Source organism: Diorhabda sublineata, chromosome 7 (assembly GCF_026230105.1).
Source record: "Diorhabda sublineata isolate icDioSubl1.1 chromosome 7, icDioSubl1.1, whole genome shotgun sequence".
Lineage (NCBI taxonomy): Eukaryota > Metazoa > Arthropoda > Insecta > Coleoptera > Chrysomelidae > Diorhabda > Diorhabda sublineata.
Genome location: NC_079480.1, coordinates 17328494 through 17341480, shown reverse-complemented (window position 1 = coordinate 17341480; position 12987 = coordinate 17328494). Strand labels below are relative to the sequence as shown.

General features: G+C 33.6%; 1 protein-coding gene across 1 annotated transcript in view; it reads right to left on the bottom strand.

The window, feature by feature from the left end:
* The window catches only part of LOC130446557 (uncharacterized), a 118835-nt gene that overhangs the window by 6795 nt on the left and 99053 nt on the right, over positions 1 to 12987 (bottom strand). The window contains exons 2-3 of the mRNA XM_056782891.1: positions 12766 to 12984; positions 177 to 401 (exon numbers count right to left, since the gene is read on the bottom strand). Of these exons, the coding sequence (XP_056638869.1) occupies positions 177 to 401; positions 12766 to 12802 (262 nt within the window). The 5' untranslated portion in view covers positions 12803 to 12984. The remainder of the gene's footprint in view (positions 1 to 176; positions 402 to 12765; positions 12985 to 12987) is intronic.

The window sequence follows — 12987 nt, the reverse complement described above, 5'->3', positions numbered from 1 at the left end:
TCAAATTGTGTAGTAGTAATATCTATACGAAATTGAGATCCGAATAGTTATAACAAACTAGGTTATATTCAATGAGGTATTGGTTAACGAAATATCATCAAAAACTAGAAATTTAACAAATTTTTTACTAAATAATTACTTAAATTGAATACAGGAAGGTATACTTATTCCTTTACCTAAGGTTTTCTTGCTCAAAAAGCTCCTGATCAATCTGTCTTGATTCTTGTTTTGTATGATAGCGAGATTACTACGCTTCTCTCGACATTCGAATAAAGCCTCTGACCATGTCATTGCCTCCTTGCTGAAGAAGTAACACCTATGTCCTTGTCTCACAAATTTGGGGGGACATACGTAACTTTGTCTAAATGAACTACGAAGAGGAATAACTTCACAGGAAGATACTAAAAAGGAAATTAATTTAGTAGTTGTAAGTGGCAAAAATTAGTTGAGTAATTTTGTTTAAACTTGTGATACGAGGGTGTATTGATACTTAGTTAGCCTAGATCAGTTCCATAAACAAAATATTGTATTACCATAGCAACAAACAATAACTTATTAGACGTGTTAGTAAATTGGAGTATCGAGCCATCATCAAGTACTTATATTTAAAAAGAGGTAAGCAGATTTACGAAGATATACTTAATACCCTTGGTGATCAATGTCCTTTGTATGCGACCGTGAAAAATTGGACTGCAATCTTCAAAATAGGTAAATTTTCCATTGAAGATAATGACCGATCGAGAAGGCAGCCAGTTTCTGTGTCAGTCCCCGAAAATATCGATGCAGTTCATGACATGATTTTATCAGACCGTCGAATTGGGCTAAAACGGATATCTGAAGCACTGAATATTTCATACGAACGCGTTCATCATATAGTTCACGTCAATTTGGACGTGAGAAAAATTGCTGCAAAATGTGTCCCCAAATGTTGACCAAAAGCGTGCAAGGGTAGAAACATCCCGTTCGATCTGTGCTCGATTTGAAAACGGTGTAGACTTCTTACACAGAATTGTTACTATGGATGGGACTTGGGTACATTTCTACGAACACGATCCAGAAACAAAGCAACAATCGATGGAATGGCGACACTCTGGTTTTCCAAGACCTAAGAAGTTTGGTGTGTAAAAATCTGCTGGAAAAGTTCTTGCTTCAGTTTTTTGGGATTGCCATGGAGTAAACATGATTGATTTTTTGGATAAGGGTAGAACAATAACTGGAAATTACTAGTCGACATTAATGACCACTCTACGGGAAAAACATTGAAGAGAAAAGACACGGAAAGCTATCCAAAGTTGTTTTGTTTTTGCAGGACAACGACCCTGCACATATTAGGGTTTGAATTACTGGAACACTCCCCTTATTCGCCAGATTTGGCTCTGTCTGGCTATCATCTCTTTCCTGAACTGGAAAAAAGTTTAAAAGGTCGTAAATTTTCTTACAACGTAGAAGTAATAAAAGCTGTAGAGGTCTGGTTTGCAGAGCAAGACAAAACATTTTTTTTTGAAAGGTCTAGAGACGTTGAAGTTTCGCTGTAATAAATGTATGTAAATTAAGAGGAGAATATGTTAAGTAATAAAATATTTCGACACTGAAATGTTTCATTCTATAGTAGGCTATCAACACTCACAATTACACTGTCGATTGGTTATCAAAACGCTAGTGTTTCCCTGGGATGCATCTTGTCACTTATCTTCTCTCTTCTGTGCATCACCGATCGACTCGGAAAACCGTCTGATATATATCTTCGTGAAACTATAGCATAAGACAATTCCGTAGACAGGCCAAGTCTTTTGGTTTCACTACCGCTGTAGCTCCGAATTCGGTCCTGTTTGTAAAATATCACCATCATCGCATATTTGCATTGGGAGTGATATGTCCTGGTACAGTAATCTGACCGAAATAGGTATGGCAGATTCATAAAAACTTGGCCCTCTTTAAGACTAAAAAGCTGTATATTCCGCAACAGATTCTAATCCTCTACGACGCCCAGATTAGTCAAATTCTGAGAATGCTCGACTCAATACAGAAGACCAAGTCGACTTATAGACGATCCAGAGTTAACCAGAAGCTTCGAGTATAGAAGAAAGGTTGCTGACCTGACTTTGTTTTACCGATACTAACACCGAGCTTTTCAACATGATCACATCTATAGATTTCGAAACTTCAATTTATAAAGACTCTTTTTGTAGAGAATTGCAAGCCTGTAGAATCAGCTATCAAGGCTTGTTCTTTACGAACACTAAAACTTAAGAGTTTCAAGACGAATATCCATACTGTATGCTTCATTTACAGCCTGTTTCATAAACCCACACTTCTACTAAAGGTTTTTGTAAATTGAAGGGTCCTTTAAGTCCTTGTGAAAGTGAAGTGGACCCTTAATCGATTTGTATGGACTCATATTCGATTTGTAACGGTCTCTCAAGTAAAGGCTCCTTTAAGACATTAGAAGACAATTAACAACACTCTGTCCTAATCTAATATGTGTCTTTACAAAAATAAACAAAATGAAACGTAGAAATGAATGTTATTATTAAAGAGACGTCAAACGTAGCGTATGAAGTTTGCACCTCTCCGAATCTATCTTAAAATTACAAATTCGTTATTCGTTATTCTTTATTCGTTATATTTTTGGTTTGGACATTTACTTAACTACACCTACTTCTGATCTGGTAGAAGATTCCATTATTTTCAGTATCGAAGAATTATTCATTCATTCGAAGTTTATTTTACATGATACGGCTCGAAGGACCATGAAGCATTTTGATACGATACGTATAAATAACTATAGATAATTACTTGGTATTTAATGTAAATGTGTTTTGGAAACATATGTAATCTCAATTAATACTCAAGCCTTTTTGTCCAAAACAACTCTTCGGCATACTAATGATCTACTTAATAGTAGAAAGTGCCGTTAAGCTACTTGAATGTGATAGGATTCGGCCCATCTGATCGTCTGTCTGTAGCAGCGATATCTCCTCTGAGGAAGCATGTAGCAAGCTCGGGTTTCTTGCATTTAACTCCTGTATAGCTGGAGATTTGACGAAATGAAAGAGATTTTGGGCATTATTAGGAAAACTGAGTTGGAATTTCTGGAACCGTTGGCGATATTCATACTGAATACACCACCTCTACACCAACACCTACAATTACTATGTTTGACGTACGTTTCGATAACCGAGTTATCGTCTTCAGAGACTGAAAGTAAACTGAGTACCACATTATATTATCCATAATGTGATTTTCAAGGCTTGTTCTTTACGAACACTAAAACTTAAGAGTTTCAAGACGAATATCCATACTGTATGCTTCATTTACAGCCTGTTTCATAAACCCACACTTCTTCTAAAGGTTTTTGTAAATTGAAGGGTCCTTTAAGTCCTTGTGAAAGTGAAGTGGACCCTTGATCGATTTGTATGGACTCATATTCGATTTGTAACGATCTCTCAAGTAAAGGCTCCTTTAAGACATTAAAAGACAATTAACAACACTCTGTCCTAATCTAATATGTGTCTTTACAAAAATAAACAAAATGAAACATAGAAATGAATGTTATTATTAAAGAGACGTCAAACGTAGCATTATTAGGAAAACTGAGTTGGAATTTCTGGAACCGTTGGCGATATTCATACTGAATACACCACCTCTACACCAACACCTACAATTACAATGTTTGACGTACGTTTCGATAACCGAGTTATCGTCTTCAGAGACTGAAAGTAAACTGAGTACCACATTATATTATCCATAATGTGATTTTTCTCATACAAAAGTTTTTAGTGCATTATTTGCAATTAAGTATTTATCTTTCTTTTAAAAATTATCAAAAAACTAATTTTAAAACAGAAGGGACCTAAAATCAAGAACATTTAGTTGCATTATTAGTTTTATTGATTGCTAACGGTAAAAAAATGCTGTATACCGCCGAGAGAGTGACAACTTTTTTACTTGTTTAAAACCTAATAGAAATGGGTTATTTTTAATTTTGAAAATAGCTGTTTGCATAATTTACAAAATGGTGAAATTTTTTGAAAGTTTGGAGACAATAAAGACAAAATTCTTATATGCAAGGCACGGAATTGACTAGTGACGTACGTATATATTAAATTGTTTCCGTAACACGTTAAACCCCAACAAAATTTGGGGTGTGGATCCAAGGAAACATTTATTTGAAATAAAAAGTGCGAAGGGACTACTCTGGACCTGAGGAAAAGTTTGGCGCTAAGACTTTCCTCAGGGCTCAAAATGGTCCTATGGATGGTACACAAAAGCATAATATTTTGCACTTATTCGAAATAAATATTTTCATGTTTTTATATTTCTTTGAAGGTACACCCTACTTGCAGCATGGAAAAATCATTTTTGTTTGCTTTTTTATCCTTTAAAAAATTTCAAACAAATATTATTTGAATTATGTTGAAGGAAAAGAAAAATAAATATGAAAAGTAAGGTTTTTTGTTTTGCAATGGAGTTGCAGATCAAGCACAAAAAATCAAATGGACCAAGAACGGTGCAACCAAACTTTAAAATATATTAAGACACGTTCCCTTGAGCCGTGTAGAAGGTTTGAAATAAAATACAACGCACAGTTCATAGGAACGCATATAGACTGCACTGGAGCTCAACGTATTAAAAACACATACACATTTAAAAATACCAATAAATCTTGAATAATCGAATCTCTAATCATTCAATGCAAACTCATAGTTGAAATCCTTCTGCTGCTGCCATTTGAATTCGAATTTTTTTCATGTACCAATGGTATAACTGATTAATTTCAGTTTTTTTTTCTTATTACACTTGAATCAATTTTCTCAACAATCATACAAAGTAGTTTGTGAAATAATTAAGGCGTTCAATAAAACCCAGAGTGTGTATACTAATATTCAAAGATTTGTAGCTTAACCTATTTCCATACATAAACAATTCAACGCATAATGTTAATAAAAATTTAATTTATTTTTATTACGTTATTATTCATATCATAAAAACTATGTTTAGTCATGCTTCGGTCATATAAGCTGAATACAAATAACAATTATTTTTAAAGTTTTAAAGTTCTAACATTCTCTCTATAATACAATGAGGTCAGTGCGACCCATTTGACCCTTGAATAAACGAATTAGGTCCTTGAAGATTTATGGATTGGTTTTCTATAACAATTGACATTTTTATTTAATTATGTCACTCGCGATTAGTTATAGATGAGGAGCTAAAGGTGGAAAGGTGCGTCATACTTGACCTACACCAAGAATTAGATTTATAAAATACTGATCTGTATATTTTACTAAAGGAGTTTAATTTTCCAGAAATTGTTGCAATCATTGAACATTGGTTAAATAATAATGAGCCTGTTCTTGTCAAAAACTATACCACAGTAGCCAGATTCAATAGAACTAAATTATCTCATGAAGGTACTATGATCATGTCCACAAACAACAAAAGCAAACTAATTCTTTGTGGCGATCTCAATATTGATTATTCCAGTTTGTGTGCTGGTCAAGAATGTCTTCAGTCAATTTTTGGTTATTTTGGTATGGTCATGCGTATAACGGCACCAACCAGAATAACTAAGACCAGTTCTAGTACTATCGACTATGTCCTATATGATGCAGAATCCACCGACTGCACTGTTTTCAATATAGATCTCTCCGATCATAAATTAGTGTTAACAATCTTTATGATAAAATCCAATACTATAAATGTTTCTCGCAAGCCGTATCTTTTCGGAAAAAACATGCTCTCTGGTAATGTGGACTTCTATATTTCTAGATTCATAAAAACACTAACTAGACCTTGCTCCACTGAAGGTTTACGTATATCTGCAAAGAGCATGTGATCTTTATCTCACCTGAAAAAATTCTCGGATAGTGTCTTCTTCAAAAATTACATTGAACTATACAGAAAAATTTTTCCTAAGATAATAAAAGCTGTCAATTATATTTATTATAGTAGGAGACGCGCGAATTCTCTTAATGAAACATCGTCCATTGTGACTGATCCGAGAAATAAGGCTTCTTCATAGAGCATAATACACTGATGCTAATGCTAACTTACACAGTTTCTTCTTCATGCCCGTAGTTTTATCAGAGCTTCGCAGTACAATTAATGACATGAAAAATAAATACTCATCTGGAACTGATGGACTTATATTAAAAATGTTTTCGAGTTTGCTCGATAGCACATTAAATCATCTTACCACTTTAATTAACGTTTCATGTCAAAATAGCACTTTTCTCAATCCCAATTGCCTTAAGACGGCTGTAATTATAACTCTGCATAAAGGAGGAGATAAAAATCATTTATTGAATTATCGCCCATTTGCACTCCTTCCCATGTTATCAAAGATCATAAACAGATTGATTGAAAATAGACTTCATTTCTGTTTAAATATAAATTACTTACTATCTATCAATTTGCTTTTTAAATAACAAATATACAAATGATGATATATTCTCATTCCTAAATAATGTCTAATTTAGCCTAAACAGCCATAACTCCACTGCAACAACTTTTTGTAATTTTTTCTAAGGCTTTCGATTGTGTTAAACATTGTATTTTAATCAAGAAAATTGCAGTACTACATTTTCAGGGGAACATGTCTCGCATGATTCAAGTCATACTTTACCAACAGAAGTCAGCTTGTAAGGGTTGATACAACGCTGTTAGCTTGCAAGCCAATAGAATGCAGACTAAACAGCAGGTTTCACTACAGGGACTTCTTTAAAGGATTAAAAATTCTGACTCTTCCTTCCTTATTTAATTTTGATTCCGTTTGCCTAGTTCGTAAGAACGCTTCTCCAATTTCAGAAAGGATGTTGCACGGCTATCCATTTAGGAACTCGGAGCATGACCTTTACCTATCTACTCCACGTTCAGAATTAGTTAAGGGCTCAATATTTTACAATACAAAAAAATGCACAATCACTTGCCAATTGAAATCAAATCGATATAATCTTTTCGCGCATTTCGCAATAATTTGAGGGCACATTTACTGGAAAGTGCCTTCTACCCTGTAAACGAATTCTATCCTAATAATGCTGGGCATGCTGCATACTGGTTTAATTTTGCTATATAAATAATTACCTATTACTATTAACTATTTCGTTACTCATTCTGCCATCCTTCTATATATTGAAATTTTATTTTATTTGTATTTTTATTTAGTTATTTTAATGTTTGGTTTTTAGTTTTTACATGATTTTGTCTACAAATTGTTGGAATTCTTTAATAATATAGCATTTCTCTCTCTCTCTCTCTCTCTCTCTCTCTCTCTCTCTCTCTATTTACGTAAGACTCCGGAACAATACCAACGTGACTAATCATATTTCCAATAATCACATGGAATCTACCGTTGAATATTAGACAACACATATGGTTTCAACACTATGGGGCGTCTGTTCATTTTGCTGCAGCGGCAAGAAATTACTTAAACAGACGTTTCAGAGAAAAAAAGATTGGTCGGAGGGGACGCAATTGTTGGCCTCCAAAATTACCTGACTGAAATTCTCTAGATTTTTTATATGGGGGCTGTATGAAGTCCTTAGTGTACGAAACAATCATCAAATCTGAACAACATCTAATAGTTAGAATTCAAGCTGCGCCAGAAATCATACAATCCCATCCAGATTTATTCTCAAAGAGACCCTCGCAAATTATAACAAAGAAGATCGCACTGGTATACACTTCTGACATGTACCTAAGAGCAAGTTAATACAATTTCTTAATTTTTCGAACCAGATGGAGTGAAGAATATGTTTTAGAACTTCAGAAACTTTAAACAGACTATCGATTCGTAAATAGTTTCCATTGATATATCTCAGAAACTCAGATAATATTTTACGTGATACGGCTCGAAGGACCATGAAGAATTTTGATACGAAACTGGTACAATACATAGAAACGATGATAGATAATTTCTGGGAGTTGATTTATGTGTGTTTTGGAAACATGTTTTAACTTTATCTTATTATTTTGGTATTCTATTTTCTTCATAGAGTTGAATTACTAGATAATCTGTTCATTAATTTAGTCTGCTACATATGACTGACACTGCTATAAAAATTTCTAACATTCTAAATAAAAATGTTGATTTACTTATGAATTCTCAATTAATACTCAAGCCTTTTTGTCGCATCGAACTTTTCGAAATGATACTTCGATCTACTTCAGTTCAGAATCTCGTGGAATTTGAAAAGTCTTCTCTAGATTTATTTCTTAAAAAAGTATTAAGAAGATGCCAGAATCTGTTTCGTACTAGCTCCACTACTATAACTGTAGGTGTATAGCGCCGTATTCTATTTATTAAGTCCACATACGTATTACACGATTTTTTACGATGGTAGATATGATAACACTGCTGAGAATTTTATAGACGTTCTCACGTTTACTATTTTATAGTTCATTCTAGTTCCGATGCTCGAGTTATTAATATGACATCACAAATGAAATATATCGTTTCGTTTTATTGAATTTGGCCTCTAACAATTCCCACTTAATGTAATAGATGGCGAATTGGATCTGCATGTGAAAGATATGTTTGTAATATTATTCTCAATAGATATATTTTGCCTTAATAAAAAACACATTAACAATTAAAATGAGGTTAAATAAATTAATTGTCTAATACTTCAATCGTTATAGTATAACATAACACTGTTTAATAATAGAAATGAATCTATTTACAGAATTAGTTTGAACGACAATGAAAATAATTGCAGTATATGGCGAAACCAAATATTGTCTATGAAACTAAGAGCAAAAATGCTTCTCTCTATCAATCGAGTACATTAAATAATACTCTCTTCTTCAAATGATGCTGAACAACTGACCAGTAGCTTATAATTTTTCTTTCTCTTCAATAAAAATATGGATTTATCTACTGATTGACACCTAATGTAAGATGAATGAATGAAATTTCTGGCTAAGTTATTCTGAAATGTACTTTAGCTGATTTAACATACCTTCAAAATAAGCATTATTTTATGATGAAATCTAAGGGTCAGGAGACCACAGTAGTTGAATACTGCCATTTAGCTCGATTTTTAGCGTTTACGTACACGCTACAATAATAACAGTCTTCGAGACGGTTTCGTGGTTCTTGCCAAATAGACGATGTCTCAATTAAAGGCACTACTTTTACTTTATTTTAATCTCACAATATTGCAAATACGATTTACAAACTCAATTCGGATCCTTAGTACTCTCATTTTTATCCAATAAAATCAAAATAGGTCTTTTCCAACAATTTTTCCACAATCTTCGATCACATATTCTTGTTCAACAAAGTAGATTTTTCATAAAAACCGTTAAAGACAATGGAATTTTGACAAAGACGAAGACGAAGAAATGAGGGTAGAATGCTGTAGAATAATATGATTATTCAATCCAGTTTGAATATTTATCAACTATCACCCTCCCATACAGGAAACTCTAGAGTTGACAAAGGGGCCAAGCCTGGGCCAGTCCTGGGAAGCCTAGCTTCGGCGTACCTGTATATATAGGCTACTTAACTCAGCTTCGGCCATACCACTGATTACCTAAGCTCAGGCCAAGGCTGGGTATTCCATCCTTGGCTATTTATTGACAACCCAGGCTTGGGCCAAGGTTGGACCAATCCTAGTTAACCCAGCCTTGGCCGTTTATTGGGGACGCAAGCTTTGGCTGCCGGCTCACATACGGCGTAGTTCGACTATTTTCGCCCAACACCCCATCGGCAGCGATACTTTTACTATTATGAGTCTGATCAATCTGATCTCTAGTTTATTCAGTGTCTCTTTTTCATCACTAACTCAGTTGTGAATGAGCAAAGCTTAAATAATTTAAGTTTGAACATCAGCTCTGTGAGTGATGTTAATGATAGTGGTACAGACTTGTGCAATCTAAAAGCGTTTAATAATCATAATTTGTAGATTTAGAGTTAGTGAATATTTTTATTAACCGATATTATTATGTTCTTAATTACAGTAAAAGTAAGATTAAATATAAAAATTTATGATTGCTTATTTTTAAAATCAAATGAATCATATTGAATTCAAAATTAATAAAGATAAAGAAGAAAAAGTTATGTAATGAATAAGTCTTGGATTCCTGTCCTGGCAGTTGAGGTTGGCCCAGCCCAGGAATTTAAGCTTGGTCCAGCTCTGGCATTTGAGCATGGCCCAGTCTTGACACCAAGCTTGGTTAGGTTTTACTGGATGGAAATAATCAAGATAAAATAGACATTCTTAACCTAAAGATGCTCAATAAATATCATTAAAAGGTTTTAATAAACTAATTTCATGATTATAACGAGTATAACGAGAGGATTTATCAAGATTTTATCAGGTGGATGTAAAAATAGATAAACCATTAAAAAAATAGAGTTTCTATGTAGGATAGTTCCAAAGTAACTGTGTTTTACCATCCCTTATAACCTCAAAAGTATCCACCACCAATGCAGTGACAATGAAACAGATTAAAGGGCATAAAAAATCAAGGGAAGAACGTAACATTGACAAGCTTGTCAGGAAGATAACCTACAACTAATTGCTTTTCCTGTATCTCTTGTTTCTCTATAAGGGTAGCAATATACATAGAAGCAATCTTCTACTTAACTCTATCTATATTTGAATTAATTGGATGTATTCATATTTTTATTTACAATTCACTGTTCGATACATAATTTAATAATATGAAGGAGTCTTATAAATAATGTCGGTTTCCAATGATTATTTTGTTTATTAAATCCCACCTCCCCCTCAAATAGAGTCATAACTCAAAAAATTAGACTAGAATAAAACTTGAAAAACTTCTATCAAATTGCAGTAAGTAACTTTGTCAGTTTTATTATAATTTATATTTATAATTATTATCCGAAAAGTGAAAAATGAATTTATAAAATAATTCCAAACGCTTATATTCGATAGTTTTTTTTTTGACTTTTGATACTATTTGAACCACATCGTATTCTACGTTTGATAAACTCTTTGAGACCTTGTCACTCTACATTTTCAACATCTCCTTTGGATTAAAAAGTTTTCCCACGTAAGAATTTCATTATGGATGTGAATAGATAATAATCTAACGAGGTGGAAGCTCCGGACCAAGAAGATTCAAAATATACTTAGCAAGCAATTGAGGCATGTCGTGGTGTTAAATTTGCAACTGTAAATATAATTTTACATGATCATTTCATGTGAAAGAATTGTTAATCCTTGAAGGTCACATACGATTAGTGAAAAAATATTAAACCGTTTTATGATATCCACCATAGGAGTTTTGTGGATTCCCTAAGATTCACCAACATCAACAATAGAAAAAAAAGCGAAGGTCTATCAAGAAAGTTATGAGGATGATCTCAGAAGTACCTGCCTTGACCTAGAGAAGGCGGTGGTTGTTTGAAAAAAATCACTGTATTAAAAGTAAAAAATCTGTACAGCATATTTTTCAAGTTTGAAGATGCCACTTTGCTTGGTATTTGTTTGACAACAATCAGTAGTGAACGTATTCAGTGAATTTGTAAACATGGAAAAAATTGCTCATCTTTATACTTTTATTCAAAAGGCCTTAGCCCAACCAATATAAAAGTTGAACTATATTCTACTCTGGGTGAGATTGATCCTTCTTTATCAACAGTAAAATATTGGGCGGCAGAGTTTAAAGAGGCCGTACGATCTGCGAAGACCAGCATCGTAATGGTCGATCAAATGTGGTGACGATTCCAGGAATGTTGAATAAAATCCACAAAGCTGTAATAGATTATCGTTCACTGAAAGTGCGCGAGCTAGCAGGCTTAGTAGGCATTTCAAAAAGTGAAAATTTGGACATGAGAAAGCTGTGCGCAAGATGGATGGCGCGTTTGTTCACAATGGAACAATAACAACATTTCCATCGAGTGTCTGGCAAAGTATCACGAAAATAAAGCTGATAAAGTTCTATAACCATGGATGAAACGTGAGCTCATCACTTCACACCCGAAACAAAAGAATAATCAAAACAATGGACTGAAAAGGGAGAGCCGGCTCCAAAGAAGGCAAAGACCATTCCATCTGCAAGCCAGCTTATGAAATCGGTTTTTTGGGATGCGTGTGGGATAATTTCCATTGACTATTATGAAAAAGGGAAAAACTATTAACGGCGAGTATTATGCGAACTTATTACAACGTTTAGGCAAAGAAATCAAGCAAAAACGACCGCATTTAACCTAGAAGAAAGTGTTGTTTCTTCAAGACAATGCACCAGCTCACACATCCATTATTTTGAGGAGCTTAACGATTCTTAATATAAAAAGGTTATGTAGATGTTAATCTAGAAATAAGTCCTCTCAACATTCTGTCATTCATTATCTGGTGAAGGAAGCGTCTTTCGAAAAATATGTAAAGCTCTTTTTGGTGCAAATTTTCACGTTCTTCAAGTTTGTTCATATGCAAATCAACAATGTTTTTTTTTTTCTAAATTAGTGTTCATAAACTGCTCGTATACCAAAAATCATGTCTATTGGTCTTAGTTCAGCTTGGATCCTGGTCTATAGGAAGGAGTTGTAATATAATTCAGTAAGAATGTCAAATACTCGTGAATAAGAATTTTTTCAACTTGATACTATAACATAGAGTATATATTTCGCTTATCTAACAGTGATAATAACGTCAATTGATACAAGCACATAAAAGATCTTCTCTTTTTACATCAATTTCCAATTGATTATCAGAATTATCACACTACCTTTATAAATCGGGAACAATTGAATCATTGATTTAACGGTACGATACAATACGTAGAACTAACCTGATAAAAATGCGATAAAAACTACCAATAGCATCATGTTGTCTAAGTTTTTCTAGCAGATCCGATAGTAAATAAAAACTTGCTGATATTAACAGGAAACGGTATCAATTGAGTTCCCGTGATACATTAAATTCAGACCAGATTACAGTTGAAATTATGAGACTGTTGGGCAATTTATTATTCGATCGTCGTAACTGTGGTTCGCAGGTGTACCATTGTCTG